We start from the raw sequence: 21,419 nt of genomic DNA, 5'->3' as shown, positions 1-21,419 counted from the left end.
TAATTTATACTGATGCCAAAGGAGAATGTGGTAACCTGCCTTGATGGCTATCGTCCAGTAGCACTTGTATCCACTGTAATGAAGTGCTTTGAGAGGTTGGTGATGAAATATCAACTCCTGCCTGAGAAGCAACTTGGATCCACTCCAGTTTGCCTCCCATCACAATAGGTCAACAGCAGATGCCATGTCACTTGCTCTCTATTCAATAATTACCATTAATACCATTACACTCAATACTATTATCCCTTCAAACCTAATCAATAAGCCTTAACTTAGTCCTCAATACCTCCCTATGCAACTGGATCGTCTACTTCCTCATTTTCAGATCGCAGTCATTTTGAATTGACAAAAACATCTCCTTCACAATCACCATGTGCTCAAATACATCACAAGACTATTTGCGTAGCCCCCTACATTACTCACTTATAATTAGGTGGCTATTCACAGTGCCAATACGGTATTTAAATTTGCTGACGACATCACTGTCATTGACCAAACAAAAGGTGGTGACAACTCAATATATAGGAGCGTTATTGAAAATCTGGCTGATTAGTGCCACAACGACAATGTCTCACTCAATATCAGCAAGACCAAGTAGTTTGTTGTTGACTTCAGGAAGAGATACTAGAGCTCCATGAGCTAGTTCTCATCAGGAGATCAGAGGTAGAGAACATCAACAATTCTTAAATTCCTCTGTGTTATCATTTCAGAGGATCTACTGGGTCCAACATGAAGAAAACAGGAATGTCTCTACTTTCTTAGAAGTTTGTGAAGATTTGCTATGTCATCTAAGTCTTTGACAAATTTCTATAGATGTGTGGTGGACAGTATATTGACTGGTTGTATCACAGCCTGGTATGGAAATACCAATGCCCTTGCATGGAAAAGCCCACAAAAAGTAGTGGATATGACCCAGTCCATTACAGGTAAAGCCCTCCCCACAACTGAACACATCTACATGGAGTGCTGTTGCAAGACGGCAGCATCTTTTGTCAAGGGCACCCTACCACTCAGGCCATGCTCTCTTCTCACTGCTGACATCAGGAAGAATGTACAGGAACTTCAGGACCTACACCATCAGGTTCACAATAGTTATTACCCCTCAACCGTCAGGCTCTTGAGCCGGAGGGGATAACTTCACTCACCCCATCACTAAACTGTTCTCATGACCTGTGGACTCACTTTGAAGGACTCATCAGCTCATGGTTTTGATATTTATTGATCATTATTATTTCTTTTGTTTGCACAATTTGTTTTTTTGCACATTGGTTTTTTTTTGTCTGTCCTATTGGGTGCAGACTTTCATTGATTCTGTTGTGTCTCTTGTACTTACTGTGAATGCCAGCAAGAAAATGGATCTCAGAATAGTATATGGTGACATATGTACTTCGATAATAAGTTTAAGTTTACTTTGAACTTTGCAACTCCAGTAGTCTATCATTTATGGAATGCTATGCTAGAGTCAACTGTATTTGTATATTGGAATATTGTCTTCAGATGCAAGACTGTTGTCAAACAATCTGCAGCTGAAATTTCTTCCAGAAGGCTTAAATTAGTTAATTGATCTACAAGTAATTTTATCTGTACTGCATTGTGTACATCATGATGAAATAGGACTAACTAAGTTATTAGTTCTATAAGAACTATTAGTTCTGCAGGTTATTTTGAAATCTTTTTGGCTATTGTATATGATTTTGTCTTGATTCACTGAATGAAGCTCAACTTATGCAACCACATGCAATTTATCAAATTCCAATTGTATTTATTGGGTGTATATTATAAATTTGAAGGCAGAGTTGTCATTGCACTAAAAGGAAACACAAAAGCCAAATAAAGCCTAACTCAACTAAATAATGCAATGTTGTAACATCCTAGGTATCAACACATCTTTGCACAATTTTATTTTTAACAATAAAAAAATTCTAACTGTGATACATTATCAGTTGAGCAGATGTCAGTTAATTTTTCGGTGCTTTTTTACATCAATGAAGTCTTGACCTGTGTTACTTTGAAATTCTTTAAGTTGGTAATTGTAAGTTCATTTGGTACAAGACAAAGTCATTGTTATGGATTCAAAGGGTCATAGCCATTATTAAAAAATTGCTACAAAAAATGTCTGAATCTAATTTTTTTGCTTGTTCCCAAGGTTGCGTGTAAATTGTGTTGGAATTTTTGATGTCTTAACTTTTGATAGTAGTCAAAATAATCCACTGGGAATGATGCCTCAGTATCAGGTAAGCACATATTTTGAATGGAATCTGTGAATTTTATTGCCTGAGTTATTGTCAAAAAGGTGATTTTTTAAAAAAAAATTGCATTCAAGAAGCTGCATGTGCTTCCACTTGAGCCAAATACAGAACTGTTGGTACATTATCCCCAGTTTTAATACTCATTCAGATTCAATTCTATGTGAATTAAAATGAACATTTTATTTTATTAACATTCTTTCATAAATGTAAACTCACACCACTTCAACAAAGTTGCCGAATATTTTAATGAAATAACCGTGCATGATGCACTAGATAGATTTTACTTCCAAGATAAATGACTTCTGAGTGTAAGGCCTGCATGCATCATTGCAAATTAGTGCAACAAAACAATCCAGAAAGAGAATATTATCCATATGGGAAAAAGTAATGTAAGCATCTGAGCCTCTTTACAATTAGTTTCTGTGCGTGTGAGAAGTGGAACTTGTTAACAAGCAGCATATCTGAATACAGGAAGAAGCAGCTGGCTAGTCAGATTTTCCATGAGTTAAATTAGAACGAACTTTGGACAGAGTACATTTCAAATACTTATATGATTTTTAGAAAGTATAATCATAAAACCAGTGGATAATTACCAGTATTTATTTTCAATTGGCAATTTGTGTTCTTCTCTTGCACAGCAAGCTGATCTGATATCTCTGGGAAAAGTGGTTTTGGCCTTGGCATGCAATTCTGTGGCAGGAATTCAACGAGAGAATATACAAAAGGCTATGGATTTGGTGTCACTCAATTATTCTTCAGACCTGAAAAACCTAATTTTGTAAGTTATTTGACAAATCTGTTCCTTAATTTGAGTAATCTTAAGTTTCTGTTTTGAGATATGCTAAGCTGCGGTTTTATGTTCTGCCAGCAACTTGTTTTCTTCCTGCATATATGCAGCTGTCATTTTCTCATTTCATGGACAGGAAGAAAGAGAAACATGCAGTTTAAACGCAAAAAAAAGCTGACAACTGGACCAAGAATAGCTTTTGCATTTCAGATCCATTAATTGTATATAATTTAAAGAACTGGTGATAATTTTGTTTTTGCTGCAAGTTAAAGATATTAATTTCTGACTTTGTTTAAAAAGAGATTTGTTTAACATTGGCAATCTACTGAATTATATATTTTTTGAAGAATCAGTACTACTGTCTAGAGCTGGATTTTGAATATTGTGAAGAACTTTTGTACTCTGTGCAGTTCTGCTACTACATGCCTCACCTGCCCATCACCTATCAAAGCACAAATGCATATTTGTGAAAAGAATGATGAGTAGAATATTTGTGCACCGCATTATCAGCTGTTGTGATTACCCTTCTATGAAAGCAAGTTTCAGGCATTAATTCTCCTGAAATCTACCAAGTTGCTGGAAAACTGAAAGACAATTAAATTGACAGGAAAAATAAACTCAACAAGAGTTTAAAAGGATCTGTAAACTCTTGTCATCTGCGACAAATTATTAAATTGAAAATGGATATTTGCAAAAAGGATAATAAAGGTTCAATACACTGAACACATCAAAGACCAATTGACAAAATTCTGCTCTGAAAATGGCTAACATTCCACAAAATGCAAAGATGTTGCCTAAAAAGCAAATGGAAACAGTCATTTCAGAATACACGCAGATCCTCCTCTTAACCAGGCGCACTCAGTACTGGTGGGAAATATTTTAGAATCACATAATGAAATACTGACCAGGAGGAAGAATCTTCAGAATTGTCAGAACAGAAATAAGCTCTTAGGCCCACCATGTCCATGCCAACCCTTCTGCTCATCTACAGTGCTTTCATTTGCCCGCATCTACCACAATCTATGCATTCACTTTCAAGGATTCTGCTACTCATGTTCATGGTGTTATTTATTCACTCTTTTTTGGTATTGCATACTTGCCTTTTGCACATTGGTTGTTTGTAGGTACTTGTGTGTAATTTTCCATTGATTCTATTGTATTTCTTTGTGGTACTGTGAGTGTATGCAACAAAACCAGTCTCAAGGTAGTATAGGTGTCATGGTAGTATAGCGATTAGTGCAACTCTATTACAGCTCAGTACATTCTGGAGTTCGGAGTTGAATTCTGTCATTGTCTGTAAGGAGTTTTCCCTAGGAACCGTGTGGGTTTCCTCTAGTTTCCTTCCACAGTCCAAAGATGTGCTGGTTAGTAATTTAGTTGGTCATTGTAATTTGTCCTGTGATTAGGCTAGTATAAAGTGGGTGATTTGCTGGGTGGACTGAAAGGGCCCGTCTGCTGTATCTCTAAATACAGTAAAAATATATGGTGAAATATGCGTACATACTTTGATAATAAATTTGCTTTGAACTTTGAACTCTGTGCCTCATGTTCTTATGACTTTTATTGGGTCATTCCCACAGCCGCCTTCACTTCGCAGCAAACAAGCACAGCCTTTCTCATCTCTCCCTTAACTAAGGCACTCTACTCCAGGCAACATCCTGATGAATCCCCTCAGCTCTCTTCAACATAATCACATCCTTCCTACAGTGGCAACCAGAATGGCATACGGAACAAAGGTTGTAACATAACATCACAACTGTTATATTTTGTTCCCCCATCTGTCAAGTCAAGCATGCCGTATGCCTTTTTCACTATCCTATCAATCTGTGTTTCCACTTTCAGGGAGCTATGGAGTTGGACTATACCTGTTCAACAATATTCCTTAATGCTCCACCATTTACGATATGCTCCTTACCTGAATTTGACTGCTTGAAATGCATCACCTTGCATTTGTCAGGATTAAATTCCATCTGCCAGTATTTTGCCCAACTTTCCATCTGGTCTATCTCTCACTGTAGCCTTGGACAATCTTGAGCTATCCAGAACAGCACCAGTATTTGTATCTTTTGAAACTTGCTGCTTTACTATCTACATTCACATTTAATATAAGCGTCCCAGCACTGATCCCTGTGGTACACCACTAGTCGCAGACTTCCAATCAGGGAAAAAAAACACACTTCTATCACTTACCTTTGTCTCTGACCAAGCTAATTTTGAATTCAGTGAGCCAGCATAACCTTGTCAATTGCTTTACTAAAATGCACAGTATCTGCTATGCTACCTTTTATTGATCTCCTTGGTTACCTCCTCAGAAAAACCTCTTAATGAAATTAGTAAGACAGGACTAAAACCATGCTGATATTCCTAAGCAGTCCTTGCCTTTCCAAAAATACATTAATCCTGTTGCCAATAATTTCCCAGCTACTGAAAGCTCACCAACCTTTCATTACCTGAATTGGAGCAGAGATGAATGGTCTCGACCCAAAACATTGACTATCCTTGTCCACTTGCAGATGTTGGAGGAACTCGGCACAACTCATTTTTGCTCCAGATTCCAGTATCTATGGTTCTTTGTGTCTCCATTACCTAGATTATCCCTGCTGCCCTTAAATACAGGAGCAGTATTAGTTATTCTCTAATATTGCACCTTGCCAGTGACCAATGAAGTTCCAAACACCTTTGTCAGGGATCCAGCAATCTCCCCTCTTATTTTCCTTGACATTCTAGGATCGATCTCATCTGTCCCTGGGGTTTATCTACCCGTGCGTGTTCCACGTATTGTACCATAAATGCGGCAGATACAATAGATTGACATTTCTTTTTAATTTTTTTTATTCTAGATATTTGTTGACTGATCAAAATCGGCTGCGCAGTGTAAATGATATTATGCCAATGATTGGTGCCAGATTTTACACACAATTGGATGCTGCACAGATGAGAAATGATGTTATAGAAGATGATCTGATGAAGGTAAAAATTAAAGTATTAAATCACAGATCAGCAATAGCTCATGGGGTGGTTTTCGTTGAAGTATACTTTGGAGATGCCATTAATTTTTTTAAAACTTTCAATCTACTATACTGAAGCAAACATATGCACTCTGAAGATTGTATGAAATGTTATCCCTGAAATGTCTTGGTCCTTTCTTTGTCCTTGCTACACCCTGCATTAAGTGACCTCAATTCTTTATCCTCTAAATAACCTACCTTCAGTAAGTTTCTCTGCTGATCTGATCTTCCTGTGTTCCAAGTCTCTTCCCAGCAGGAAACCTCAAATGAAATTCACACCAAGTTCTTGCTTCAAAATCTGTTTTAGCAGCAGTGTGTTCCCTGGTACCAAGTTCTCATTTTAATCAGATCTTTGTACATAATCACGCTATTCTTTATGGCTCGACAAGTATTCAAAACTCTCCTGCTATCTTTATAATCAACTAGTGTAATAGTAATTTAAATTTTTGACACTTGTTGTGCAGATTAAGATTGGTTGATCAAGCTGTGTTTTCTATGAGACTTCTATCTCTTTGGCCATGTAAAATGCTTGTGTGTAAAGCAGCTTTCAGAACGAATGTGTCTGGTTTAGCATTTCAGAGTTAGTGTTTGATATTCAAGATAGCTTTAGCCAATTCATGTTACTCATTTTCTGCCAAATTCAAACATTCATTATTTGCCAGCAAAAGTATCTATTTTCAGTGTCATCATTTAGCCTAGGAATCAAAAAAAAAAAATCTGTAGACATTGTTTTGGACAACTGACTGCATGAACCAAAAGGAAAATATTACATCTATCAAATAGAAAGTATTGTAAAATTTGGCAGTCTTGTATTTAGTACCATGATCATACCCTTCAGAGCAAATAGTTTCACAAAATTTAATTTTCATATTGAGTAGTGAGTTTATTAAGCTTTAAAAATAAAACAGCACTAAATGCAGTAGACTGGAAGAGCATAGTAAATCGCAGGATTTGGTTCCTCATCCTTGCTGTGCTATTCAATAAGATCTTGGCAGATCTTTCATCTCAGGGTACTAATACTATTTCATGTTCATTGAATCTTTTAGGTGAAAAGTAGTAGGTTATGCATTTGCCTACAGTTTTATATTTTTTTTAATCTTGGCAGAAGGAGGACAAACAAGGGATTCTATACACTGAGATCTTTATTTAATAAACTAAATAAGCTCAAGTTGCTATCTTCAAAATACAGCTAGGATATAGATAAAACTTTAAAAAAACAATGTTCTACTGAGACATTTTGCACTGTTTGGGACCAAATTTAAAAGTAGAACCACAAATGTTCTCAGCCACAAAGATTATTAACGAAGCCACACACAAACTGGGAAATGGTTTTTAGGATCATAGAGATGTATTTAGATACCCGTGCTCCTGTACACTAAACATCTTGCATTGAAGGTCACCATACCGTTCTTGCTTTATCTTCATGTTTGCTTATGGTGACTGGTGTTCCAGTGCACACAAAATCCTTTTGCATAACAATATTTCCCAGTCTATAACCTTTAAATAATGCTCTGCCCTTCTGCTTTTCTTTATTTGCATCCAGCTTTATCCATGTTTACCACATCTGCCAAGTTTTGCCCACCTACTCAACATGCGTAAAATCACATCAAAGTCTCTTTAAATCTATTTCACAACCCCTACCCAGTTTTGTGCAATGGAAATAATCCTCATCAATTCATTTTTTTTGTGTGAATAGCTGGGGGCCCAAACACTGTTTCCTGCACTATCCCAGTATCACCACCTGCCAACCTGAGAAAGGCCTTTCTTTTTTTTTCTTGTCCTCCTGTGTGTCAGCCACTTTTCACGCCATTCTAGTATATAACACCCAAACTTGTGTACCATCTGCACTCGAGCCATTTAAGTTAGAATTCTGAATATCTATGTACACTGCACCTACAATTGTTCATTCATTTTACCACTTACTCCATAAACTCCAGTAAGTTTGTCAAATATGGTTCCCTTCCGTAATCAATGTTGGTTTTGCCCGGTTTCCTTGATGTTTTTATCCAATCTTTATAATAGAGTTGGAACATTTTCTCTATTAATTCCATGGTTCCTCTTAGGGTATTTTTGAGATGCAGATCATCAGCCCCTAGCGATTTATTGACTACTTAATCCTTAAGCATTATTATAACTTAATAGTAATTTCCCCTAATTGCTTTTGAAATTCTACCTTTGTTTCTCTGGCATATCTGGGAAGCTATTTGTGTGCTCTTTCATGAGCACAAAGTATTTGTTTGCTGTGCTTTTTTTTTTGGTTCTCTTTTATAAATGCTCCAATTCCTGACTGTCAAAGGACCTACGTTTATTTTCAGTAACTTTTTTTTATTTTCACATACTTAAGCTATTACAATCTGCTTTTATGCTCCTTGCAATTTTAATCATGGGCTCTTTATGCTCTCTCAATAAGTCTCATTCCTTTTGTGCAGTATCCTGAACTACTACTATACCTCATGCGTAGTTTCTTTCACGGCAGTTTTTATCTCACTCCTCCTTGGATCAAATACTAACTTCATTTGAAGCATTTTTTTTTATGCTTTGGCTCCAAAAAGTGAGGAACAAACATTATCACTATTTCCAACCACTCCACTTGCTTGACCTACTGGTTACACTCTGCCAACCTAGTTTAAGCCCTCTGATTAGCAAACCACCCGCAAGGATGCTGGTGCCCTTCCAGTTTAGGTACAGTGTGACTTTCTTGTATATGCCCCACCTACCCTGGGAAAGGTCCCAACTTCCTAAAGTTTCTATACAGGATCTCATCTCTTCCTGCCTATGCCATTAGTACCAATATGGACCATGACTTTGCTGCTCATCCTCCATATTCAAGATGTCATGCACCTGTCAGATACACTCGAATCTGGCATCAGACCATCCTGGGGTTTTGTTTACAGCCACAGAAGCCCCATATCACTGCCCGTGACTGTGAAGTACCCTATTACAACCATTCAAGTAAACTTTGACCTTCCCTGCTGAACAACAAAGTCATGATGCCAATTTTGGGTATAGGTGTACATAGTCCAATTATCCTTTCCTATGCAAAGAATCTCATGATATTTAAGGCAATATCTGTCAGTCTGAATTTTTCTGTAAGGATATGATGTTGAGGATAATTATGCATGGTTTGCAGTAGAACAAAAACAACTTTCATGAGTTAGGGATAACATAGTGAATTCAATCTTAATCTTTGGTGGAATTTGTGTCAAGTTTGGATGTTCTCCCTTACAGTGTTAGTTTTTTTCCTTTCGCTCCCAGTTTTCTCTCACCTTCCAAAGAGTATGGTAGTAGATGAATTAATTGACTGCTGTAAAATGCTGCTTGTCCATTTCTATTTCTATTAATTGCTGTAGCTTCGAAAGCTAAGTACCTCAATCAAAGTGGATTGCATTTTGACTTAAAGCAAAAGTTGTGGTTGAGTGATAAATTAATTAGGTCCAATTTTAATCTGTTTGACTTTTCTCTCTTGCAGGAGGTGCAAAATGGAAGGCTGTTTAGGCTGCTAGCAAAATTGGGAACAATCAATGAGAGGCCAGAGTAAGCTTTATTTATAGAAACTCTCAACAGAAAATGAAGTTGTAGAGTTATTGTTCCCATCTCCTTCTCTCTTTTCACTTTTTCTTTTCTGAATATTACCTTGTATGTAGTCTAGGCCTGAGATTCCACTGAACATTCAGTTAATCAGATTGTATGATCCCAGTAAGTCACAGCTAGTTTAGTAATTATCAACAGTGGAATTAAATGAAATAATTGGCTTTTTATTTATGCAGGAGAAATGGGTGAGTACTTAAAATATTTAATTCCGATCTTATTTTTCATTGTATACTATTTAGTTCCATTTTATTGGTAGAAATTGTTAAAATTTGTGAGCCAAAATCACACAAGCTGGATGTCAGTTTCTTGGGATTAAAATATGCAACCATCAGATTTGATAATTTAGCATTGGGCTATTTGAATGACGTGAATAAATGGAGGAAAAGAATATTTTTTGGTTCCATTTTTCTGTGCAGTTAGTGATCAGTTTTATCTATTTTGCAAGTATTAGTGATAGCGTATATTCAGTTTTAATACTAATACTAGAATAGTAACATTTGCTGCACTACCTGTTGCAAAAAGCCACGCATCTATGTTCATTGAATTTTCTTGCTATTGTGCTTCTGTCCATCTTCTATATCCATAAATAGAAGCTTACCCGAAACTCTCTTATCTATATCCTATTTTACAAAAATCTGTTCGTTGTTCACCACTGCCTTCACTAACCTACAGTTGCAAGAAAAAGTTTGTGAACCCTTTGCAATTACTTGTTTTTCTGCATTAATTACTCATAAAATGTGGTCTGATCTTCATCTATGGCACAATAACACAATCTGCCTAAACTAATAACACACGAACATTTGTACTTTTCATGCAACACACATCAAAGTTGCTGGTGAACGCAGCAGGCCAGGCAGCATCTCTAGGAAGAGGTACAGTCGACGTTTCAGGCCGAGACGCTTCGTCGGGACTAACTGAAGGAAGAGTTAGTAAGAGATTTGAAAGTGGGAGGGGGAGGGGGAGGGGGAGATCCAAGATGATAGGAGAAGACAGGAGGGGGAGGGATGGAGCCAAGAGCTGGACAGGTGATTGGCAAAGGGGATATGAGAGGATCATGGGACAGGAGGCCCAGGGAGAAAGAAAAGGGGTGGGGGGAACCCAGAGGATGGGCAAGGGTATAGTCAGAGGGACAGAGGGAGAAAAAGGAGAGTGAGAGAAAGAACGTGTGTATAAAAATAAATAACGGATGGGGTACGAGGGGGAGGTGGGGCATTAGCGGAAGTTAGAGAAGTCAATGTTCATGCCATCAGGTTGGAGGCTACCCAGACGGAATATAAGGTGTTGTTCCTCCAACCTGAGTGTGGCTTCATCTTTACAGTAGAGGAGGCTGTGGATAAGCATATCAGAATGGGAATGGGATGTGGAATTAAAATGTGTGGCCACTGGGAGATCCTGCTTTCTCTGGCGGACAGAGCGTAGGTGTTCAGCAAAGTGGTCTCCCAGTCTGCGTTGGGTCTCGCCAATATATAGAAGGCCACATCGGGAGCACCGGACGCAGTATATCACCCCAGCTGACTCACAGGTGAAGTGTCGCCTCACCTGGAAGGACTGTCTGGGGCCCAGAATGGTGGTAAGGGAGGAAGTGTAAGGGCATGTGTAGCACTTGTTCTGCTTACAAGGATAAGTGCCAGGTCCGCTTACAAAGTTTGTTGTTTGTACTTTTCATGTCTTAATTGAACACATTGTTTAATCATTCACAGTTGAGGCTAGAAAAAGTATGTGAACCCTTGTAGTTAATAACTGGTAGAACCTCCTTTAGCAGCAATAACCTCCACCAAATGTTTCCTGTAGCTGCTGATCAGACTTGCACAACAGCAAGGAAGAACTTTAGACCATTCCTCCATACAAAACTATTTCAGTTCATCAATATTTCTGGAATACCTTGCATGAACAGCCCTTTTCAGGTCCTGCCACAGCATCTCAATTAGGTTAAGGTCTGGGCTCTGACTTGGTTGTTCCAAACCACACATTTTCTTCTTTTTAAACCATTCTGTTGTTGATTTACTCTTGTGTTTCTGATTATTGTCTTGCTGCATCATCCAACTTCTATTAAGCTTCAGGTGATGGACCGCTATCCCGGCATTCTCCTGTAAAATGTCTTGATACAATTGTGAATTCATTCTTCCCTCAACAATTGGAAGCTGTCCAGCCCCTGAGGCAGCAAAGCAGCCCCAAACAATGATGCTGCTTCCTTCATGCTTCACAATGGGATAATGCTTTGGTGTTGGTGTGCAGTGCTCCTTTCCCTTCAAACACAGCAATGTGCATTCCTGCCAAAAAGTTCAATTATTGTCTCATCTGTCCACAGAACATTGTCCCAGAAGTGTTGTGGAACATCCAGGTGGTTGTTTGCAAACTTGAGAGAAGCAGCAATGTTTTTTTTTTGGGGGAGCAGTGGTTTTACTCTGTGGTGTCCTTCCATGAATGCCATTCTTCAGTGTTTTTCTTATAATGGACACATGAACAGAGACTGTAGCAAATTCCAGAGAATTATGCAAGTCTTTTGCTGTTATCCATGAGATCTTTTTCAGCTCCTTCAGCATTGCACGTTGTGCTCTTGGTGTGATCTTTGCAGGACTCCCACCCCTAGGGAGAGTAGCAACAGTACTGAATTTCCTCCATTTGTAGACAATTTCACATAATGTGGACTGATGAACACTCGGGGCTTTAGAAATGCTTTTGTAGCTTTTTCCGGCTTTGTGCATCTCTGCATTTCTTCTAACATCCTTTGAAAGTTGTTTCGATCACAGCATGGTTCAAATAAACAGATCTTTCTTGAGAAGAGCAGGCTCTGAGTAACCTGACAGTGTGTTTTTTATAGGGCAGGGCTCCTCTACAGTGCACACCTCCAATCTCATCTCATTGACTCCAAAAAGCTTTTATAGAAGGCATTACCCCAGAGGTTCACATACTTTTTTGAACCCAGACTGAGATTGTTTAAATGGTGTATTGACGAGAAGAAGTACAACTGTTTGTGTGTTATTAGTTTAGGCAAATTGTGTTTGTCTATTATTGTGACTTAGATCGCATATTATGAGTAATTAGTGCAGAAAACTAGGTAATTGTGAAGGGTTCACATCTTTTTCTTGTAACTGTACACAGTGCCTCAGTTTCTTTTTAAATTCTCATACATATTTTTAAATTTCAAGGACTCTGCTGCACTCTTACACTCTACCAAATCCTCTGTGTACCTAGGCATTCAGTCAATACCTACCTCTCTGTTCATCCCTCTGCAACTTCTACCCCCCACCCACCCTGACTGGTGAAGACAAGCATACCTGTGCCTTCTATATCTCCCTCTCTACCTGTTCTGCCACTTTCAAGGAGTTGTGGAATTGCAACCCCTGATCCCTCTGTATGTCCATGCTCCTTAGAGTCCTCTGGCATTTATTGTAATTGTTTAAATGCTGCGTTTCTGAAAAGCACTTTTGTGTCTTGTGTGTATGTGGAAAATCAAGTCCTCATTTGGAAAAAGAGCAACCAAGCCAGGTGTTTCAAACTCATGGAACTCCATTCTTTAAATATTTTAATTATATATTGAAAGAAAGAATTAGACCTAACAAAAAGCCTCATTTGTGTTTTTATTATAGTTTATTGACAATAAATATAGAAAGGCACACACTACCACATCAGACATCCTTGTTGAGAGATGAAAACAGGAAAAATGTTGGTTTGGTTACCGTACATTAAAACTGGAACGTTGACACTTTGTGCAAGTTCAGAGTTGGGAATGGGATAGATGGATAAAAGGGAGAAGAAGATGTCTTTGCACTCAGCCAGAGAATCTGGTGATTAAAGGATGAAAGGAATAATGATGCAATGCAGAAGATTTTCGGATATGTAAAATGGGTCTCAACAGCCTGTAAATAGCAGCACACGTGTTATTAGTACCTGCTTTCAGCAAATTTGGAATTAATTGTAAAGTCTGTAGTTACTGAAATCAAAAGTTGTCATGCCGCTTTCATCTTCAGTTCATTCAAGCAGTACAGGAAGTAGAAGATACAGGTTCATAGCAAAATGATCATACATACTGGATCTGCATTATGAAACCACACTGAGCTACTTTGACTGAGTTGAAAATAATAGGAATCAGTGACTCTTTTACCCAGTCAATTATATGTGATGTTGAATGTAAGAAATAGGAGCAGTCCATCTGGCCCATTGAGGATAGCAGTGCTCCTGCCTTCAGATTGTATCCTCTTTGGACTCATTGCTTAAGTTAAGATAAACCAGTTACACTCTTTGCCTAGATGATGATCCTATAACCTCTGCATCAGACATTTTTCTGGCATAATATTTTGTTCATTATTATGAACAGTAAACCTTGTAATAGAGTGAGTCCATGGGAGATTACTTAAGGTCCAGAACAACTTTTATTGAGAAAGAGGCTGTTTTTTTTTTCTTAACAACAGAGACTGAGGGAAAATTAGTTGAGATTTATAAAATTGTGACAGACCTACAAAAAGTGGATTGGCTTGATCTATTTCACTTCACAAAGAAGTGAGGCATAAACACAAGATAATTATTCAAAAGATATGAGCAGCAATGGAAAAAATGTTTACTCTGTGGATGGGGTTGGAGCTGAAGGCCTAAAGGCACCTTCTGAATAAACTTGAAAGAAGATTTACATACTGTTGCTTCCAAATCTCCAGAACAAGTGCAGGAAAAGTAGTATTTGCCCTTTAATGACTTGCAGGGATGTGATGGGCCAGTAAGTGTCTCCTATACTATAGATTTTAGCATAATCTTTAAGTTAAATTGCTAGCCTCAGGTAATCTGCTGTAACCCTGAGTTTTAGTTTTTTTTTTAACTTCTAAATACTGTCTTTCTCAGGGTCAAATTAATTCATGCATAGTTCTTTACTTGATAATGATTTATTAAGGAAGCCTGGAAGTTGAAACATCTTGATCCAATTTCTGTTGTTGAGTTATTAAAAAGAACCACACACCTTGGCCACATCACGTGCACAAAATACAATGGAGAAATTTAAAACTGCATAGTTTTATCATGAAGGGAGTGGCTAGTCCATTTTCTTGATGGACAGGACTTGAGCATGAAATGGTGCAAACACTTCAAAACAAAAACACATTTTTTTGCGTAATTTAATTTGGAGAAACTGTAGATTAATCCCAGTTTCTAGCCAGAAGTCGTCTTCACTCAATACTACACAGCAACCTGACTTACAAAAATCATCAAGGCATTTTGGGTTGTATCTCTGCAAATGACCATGTTGATATCAGATGGATAGTGAGGATGCTAACTTGCCACTGCTACTACAGAATCCAATTCCAGTCAACTCTCAGCCTAGTTGTTTCATACATTGTTTGAAATGACCAGAAATGGGCTCCAACCAATTTTCAAGCACAGTATCAATGTTTGTCTCATTCCTCGTTAGCAGTGGAACTGTCTCTTGTGAATCAGAAAATTTAGAAGATTTAATTACTGCATAAATCTGAGCTGTGCTACATTGAGCAAAAATTTCATAGTTTCAGGTTTGATTTGTTGACTTGTTTCATTGGTGTAAAAGATTCCAAGTCATTACTTTGAACTGAAATTGACATTTCTCAGTGCTCATCACTTATCGCTTGACAATCATTTTTCATTTATATAGCTTCTATTTGTGGGATTTTTTAATACATACTTTGCTGCATTTATCTACAAGATGGTGTCTATATTTAAAGAAATATTTATTAACTGCCATTCACTTCATGAAAAGCAGCAATGTGAAAGGCTGAGTCCTATTTCCCTCTCATGGTAGAGGTACTATCAGTGTGGTTAAGTTAAGATTCTTGACCTAATTGCAAACATTCACCACTGGCTGATCCACTGAAATGGAGTGATGAAAGATCAGTAACTGAATAAAAATTATTAAACTAAGAAAAAATATTTTGTTTTTCTGAAAAAAATTACATTAATGATCTAAATTTGGCTGAGTTATGTGGAAGAATTAAGAGGACTTTATCAAAGTCAAATAATTTGTACATGTGATCTGCCTTGTTGCTCCTGGATTTTTAAAAAAACAAAATACATTAACAGGAAGAGAATTTCAATGCAACAAGAGCCACTTGGAAATGACAGGAATGCATATTTATTAAGGCATAAATATTTTATGGTTTTCCCAAATTAATAAATATGTGATTTGATTGTGGAGATCGAACTACATTCAAAGAATAAGGAAAAAAACATTCTGAAGGTAAGTTATCGAAAATTCCTAGTTTTACAGAAATAAAGTTTGTGCTGTTTATACACTGGTGTTCTTCCATCTATTGGAAGTCTAGTAAACATCAGATTTTACTAATTTTACTTAATTAAATCCTCCTAAGAGAAAATAAGTGTTAATTTCTGCATGATGTACATGTGCACAAGTATTTTGATGATTCTTCTTTTCACCTTCAGTCTGAATTTTGAATAAATTATTACAAATTGCGTATTTCACCACCTTTAAATGCTGCTAATGCAAACAAACCAATCATCACATTCAGTTCACTTGTTCAAGTGATAAATAAGTGGCTAATATTAAACCCATCTTAAGCTAGTAATTTGTCTGTTAACTAATTTTTCTTTAAAATCTTGTTGAATAGTATTCATTACTTTCAAAGCATTACAAATCATTTGAATATGTGCTTATAATCAATACTTTAATCTTGCCCATCCTTACTCTCCCAATTTTCAAGAACTAGGTTGAGATTAAATGAGGTATTTATTGAAAACTTTTAATTATGCAACATGTAACAATAAGTAAGTACAATTAAAGATGCATAAAATTCTGTCATAATTCTGCCACAATGAGGCCACTCTCAGGTTTGAGGAGCAACACCTTATATTCCATCTAAGTTGCCTCCAACCTGGTAGCTTGAACATCAATTTCTTCTTTCGGGAATTTTTTTCCTCCCCATTCACTCTTCAATTCCCCACTTTGGCCTCTTACCTCTACCCCTCACCTGCCTATCATCTCTTCCTGGTGCTCCTTCTCCTCTTTCTTCGATGGTCCACTCTCTTCTATTAGATTCTTTCTCCACCCCTTCGCCTATTCCACCTATCATCCCCCAGCTTCTTTCTTCATCCTCCCTTCCCCATCCACCTGGCTTTGTATATCTCCTTTTAGCTTGTCCTCCTTCCCCCTCCCCCCCCCCCACATCCACCTTATTATTTTGGCATAATTCCCCCTTGCCAATTCTGAGGAAAGGTCTCAGCCCAACATGTTGACTGTATATTCATATCCATAAATGCTGCTGTCCTGCTGATTTCCTCCAGCATTTTGTGTGTGTGTTGCATAAAATGGAATGCCTATTTGGTTTTGAAATTCTTAATGTGGACTTAATAGTTCAGTGTACTCTGCAATGTTACATTGCCTATACCAAATATACTGTAAGAATTGTGTACTGCTCTGTGGCTGTAAACCTTTGGAATGGCCATTAAATTGGCTTGCTATTTTATGTTGTGCATATTGTTTTACTAGATTCCAAAAAGATCCTACCTGGTCAGAAACAGGTGACCGATACCTGCTAAAACTGTTTAGAGATCATCTTTTCCACCAGTTAACTGAAGCAGGTACTCCGTGGATCGATCTCAGTCACATTGTCTCCTGTTTGAACAAGGTAATGGACGAATTGTTCATCATACAGCAGACACTGCTTTACAGTCATTTATGATTTGCAAAAATATTTCTAAATGGTCCAAGAGCTCATTATTCATCTTTTATACTATTGTGTAACTTAGAATAATTTATGTCTTGCAATGTAACATTGCTGCAAAACAGGTTTAATATATCAGTGATAATAAACTTGATTCTGAAACCTAATTCATAAATTTTGCTTATGTGCTTTATTTTGTTTGAATGCTGATTAATGTTTGCTGTTTCCTTTTCACTTTTTTGCAGTTGGATGCTGGTGTTCCAGAAAAAATAAGTCTTGTTTCTAGAGATGAAAAGAGTGTTCTTGTGGTGACTTATGCTGATCTAAAGCGCTGCTTTGAAAGCGCTTTCTCAGAACTCCTGGCAGCTTCTAATGGGCAGTTGTAGTATTTGCTGTGGTCAGGCAAAATATTGCTGAAGAACAATATAAAGAGCTAATTGCACTACAGCTGTACTAATGCCATCTCATTTTACATTTAAAAGACAAATGTAAATGAGCAGCGCTGCTTGCACGTTGATCAGGTACACTGTTACTTGAAGGAGGAACGTCCATTACAGGAGTTGGAACTGCCATCTATATCTGTCAAGACTGCTTTTAAAGTGGGAAATAACATCAGATGCATGATGATCCCAGTTTTATTTTTTCACGTGTTTATGCACTAATTTTAAGTTCAGGATGTGATCTTTAAAGATTTACCTACCACATGTAACTCTGATAAGGGAAATTTGTTACCTTTAGAATTGCTTTCTGGGTAACAGTGTATGCCTCTGAGGAAGATGAAGAGATTTTGCTGCACACAAGCCTATGGCAAGGATGAGGTGAGATGCCATTGGAAATGCTACTTGGTAAACTGCATTCCGGTGAGTTGTGTTTCTGGCAAACGGTGTGCTGGACTTCAGACTGACTGCCGTGTTCTATCACTCTGAAAACCAAACAACAAGAAGCATATTTTTATGGAAATCAGGTGGAATACTATGGATGCTATACTTGTAGGAACTAAACAACTCCAGTATGTCAGTGGTGATGGCATCTATCACAGCTACACATCTTTCATAATAAAATTGAAAGTAGCTTTTTTTGCTTCATACAGCTACCAGCGCCTTTTGAAAAATGAATTCAGTGTAAGTAATAAACAGGTAAAGTAGCTCTACATTTATGCAAGCTTTTTTTTATAGGAGACTAATTTTTAAATTGAGTTCAATGCCTGAAATCTCAGGAGTGGATTACATTTTGTTATGTACCATTTAATTTTGTATGAAGTTCTATTATTTGAACAGCAGCTTTATTAGGGTACTTTACACTGGATATGAAAACAAAGGAACTTTAAGTACAATAACATAAAAAGCAGCAATTATTTGACAGTAGTAACCTGTGCAATTAAACTACTTCATTTTGGAAGGATTGTGCACTGTTGTGCCTTTACAATGCTGTTTGCCCCAAAATTGGCTTTGCAATTACTCATATGAATTATGGATATCTGGAACTATCTGAAGTATGATTTTTCAGTATTTTAGGATTATAAGCTGTATCTCTTTTCCAGGAAATTACTTAATTTGCAGAATCAAATTCTAAACATGGTTTCATTTGTTGAAATAGATCCATTTAGGGAAATGAGAGTAACATATCAAAATATAATGCAGATTTGTTTAACTCAAGAGTCGTATATGACTGCCAAATTTGTTGGATAATTTAAAGAAGAGGATATAAAGAAAATGAATTCAAGTAATGACTGATACGTCTTTTCTTCCCAGTATTAAATGTTATATAGCATTAGTTTTATATAAAATGCAAAGAATGCTAATACTGAGTATAGAGCAAAGCAGTCTTTACAATTGAACTTTCTTTCTCATTAGTCCAATATTACCAACGTAAAGTTTTGCACATTGGATTTGCTTAGGTATTGACAAAAATGTTCATGCTTAAAGTTTGGAAGGTGATTATTCAACAACTGCGATGAGATTCATTTTATCACCATTTGTTAAAATTAATGGGGAAGGACTACATATATTTGTGATTTTGATACATTTGTATGCATCTGCAAATTGGCTTATAAGGTAGCAGTACAAGCAATCACAGTGGTTCCCTCATTTTGGTTGTAAAGGAATTGAGGACACTTTACTATGTTCTTTCAAGGATAATGTCCTAAGTAAAGTCATGTCAATAGCTCATCTGTTTGACAGAAGCAGCTGTTTTTTTGTATGTTTTGGGGAAAATGCATTCTTTTATATAAAACCATTTAAAAATTTTTAAAAAATGGTATTCTGACATGATGAAAAGAAATACTGTATTTATATCATTCTGTACATTTCAAAAGTTTCTTGTTTCATATTTGTGAATGATTGCTGAAAGGGGATCATCTCTAACTTTTAAGTGTGTGCTTGGCCTTTCACATTCTCAGTACGGACCAATATTTGGGTAATAGGCAGAAATAAGTGAGGCTTCAATTTTGATGTATTATTCAACCAGCACACTGCCTCTGGATTATCAAAAGCAAAAAAAAATGTTATCTCTGCATTAGTAAAATTCTGGTTTCTTGCATCTACTGTCATTTCAATGAGTAGCTAAATGCCCACAATATTCATTTGAATATTTTCATGATCTAATCCAAGTTAGCATTTGTATATCAGGGCAAATATTTTTACTCCATGTTATTATATTTACCAACTCTAGTCATCATGAGGTTTTAGGTCTACACCTATGAATTAATTCTCAAATAAAATTTGGGAAGTTCCTATAGTTCTTAACAGGTTCCAGTTCATGAAGTTAAGAATATTTGCAGATTGGGCTTTGAAGTTGGTATAGATTTCTTAAAATATGAAATTTTAGGCACATGCCTATTAATGATCAGCTGTTCCAAGAAGGATGATAATGTGCTACCTTTTGATGATCCAGTGCCAGCCCCTGAAATCACATGGTGACTTCAGCTTTTGAAATCATGTATTCTTTGAAAATCTTTTCAATTATAGACAGGATTTTCAGTTGCTAATGCTGTTTAAAACAATTTGCATATGTATTACTATAATTTTTTTATATACTCTATAAATGAGTTTTTTTGTAAGAAAACCTTGTAAACATACCCTGTGTGTTCTACTTTGGCCTTATTTTGTTTATTTTTGTACAGAAAAGAAGTCCTTAAACCAGCTATCCCATATTAATCAATTTTGTCTGTTATGTCCCCTCCTCTGTGTTAAATGTTTCCACCTGATTTAAACTTTTGTATGTACAGCAGTATTTTAATAAAGAATACCAGAATGTAAGTCTAGCCTAATGTCATCTGTGATATTAGCAACTATTAATATTTTAAGGACATCTTAAGCTTTTGAACATAATTTTATGCATATCATGGGGCTGACCATGGCAGAGATGGCCAAGGATCTGCCCTTTGGCACACCTATACTTCACTGTAAAGTTTATTCCTGGATGGGATACAATTCTGCAGCAGAGTATGGGCTGAAAATGTCTGTACTCATGAAGGGAAACAAAACAAAAATTTAATATTGAGAGAAAGGTAAATGAGTGTTTTATTTTGCATAATGAATTTTAAATGCATGTGTGTGTTTCAAGTTGCACTATTAAATGTCGAAAAGAAAGCTCAAAATCAGTTTTGGATATTTGTGAATATCCGGAACTGACCTTTGACAGCCAGCAAGCCTGGACACAAGGCTTTGCTGGATGCTACAGCCTATTTGTCTTACGAGGCCTGTGACTAGCGGTGTGCCACAGTGATCTGTACTGGGTTCATATTCGCCAATGATCTGGATGATAATGTGGTAAATTTGATCAGCCAATTTAGGGGTGATGCCAACATTAGGGGCGTAGTGGATTGTGAGGATGGCTATCAAAGCTTGCAGCAGGATCTGGATCAGATAGAAGACTGGCTGAAAAATGGCAGATGGAATATAATGCAGACAAGTGTGAAGTGTTGCACTTCAGGAAGAGAAGCCAGGGCAGGACTTGCACTGTGAATAGGACACTAAGGATTGCGATGGAACAGAGGGATTTAGGAATACAGATCCATAATTCCTTGAAAGTGGTGACAGAAGTAGATATCATATGGAGAGCATTTGGCACATTGGCCTTCATAGTTCAAAGTATTGAGTACAGGAGTTGGGATGTTATGTTGAAGTTATATAAAATGCTGGTGAGGCCT

General features: G+C 37.0%; 1 protein-coding gene across 2 annotated transcripts in view; it reads left to right on the top strand.

Annotated features, from left to right (window-relative positions):
- pan3 (poly(A) specific ribonuclease subunit PAN3) overlaps positions 1-20,526 on the top strand; it is a 110,114-nt gene extending 89,588 nt beyond the window's left edge. The window contains exons 13-18 of one of the 2 annotated variants that reach the window (XR_011886566.1): positions 2,147-2,234; positions 2,888-3,027; positions 5,877-6,006; positions 9,514-9,578; positions 15,672-15,828; positions 17,095-17,182. Coding sequence is in view for 1 of the 2 variants with exons in the window: in XM_072262976.1 (XP_072119077.1) it covers positions 2,147-2,234; positions 2,888-3,027; positions 5,877-6,006; positions 9,514-9,578; positions 17,095-17,233; positions 17,515-17,655 (703 nt within the window). In the remaining variant the exon portion in view is untranslated. Of the gene's footprint in view, positions 1-2,146; positions 2,235-2,887; positions 3,028-5,876; positions 6,007-9,513; positions 9,579-15,671; positions 15,829-17,094; positions 17,234-17,514 lie in introns of those variants that run through there. The other variant, XM_072262976.1, reaches the window with a different exon arrangement.
- Positions 20,527-21,419: the final 893 nt, after the last annotated feature.

Source organism: Mobula birostris, chromosome 7, assembly GCF_030028105.1.
Source record: "Mobula birostris isolate sMobBir1 chromosome 7, sMobBir1.hap1, whole genome shotgun sequence".
Classification (NCBI taxonomy): Eukaryota; Metazoa; Chordata; class Chondrichthyes; order Myliobatiformes; family Myliobatidae; genus Mobula; species Mobula birostris.
This window is presented reverse-complemented; position numbering and strand designations above follow the sequence as displayed.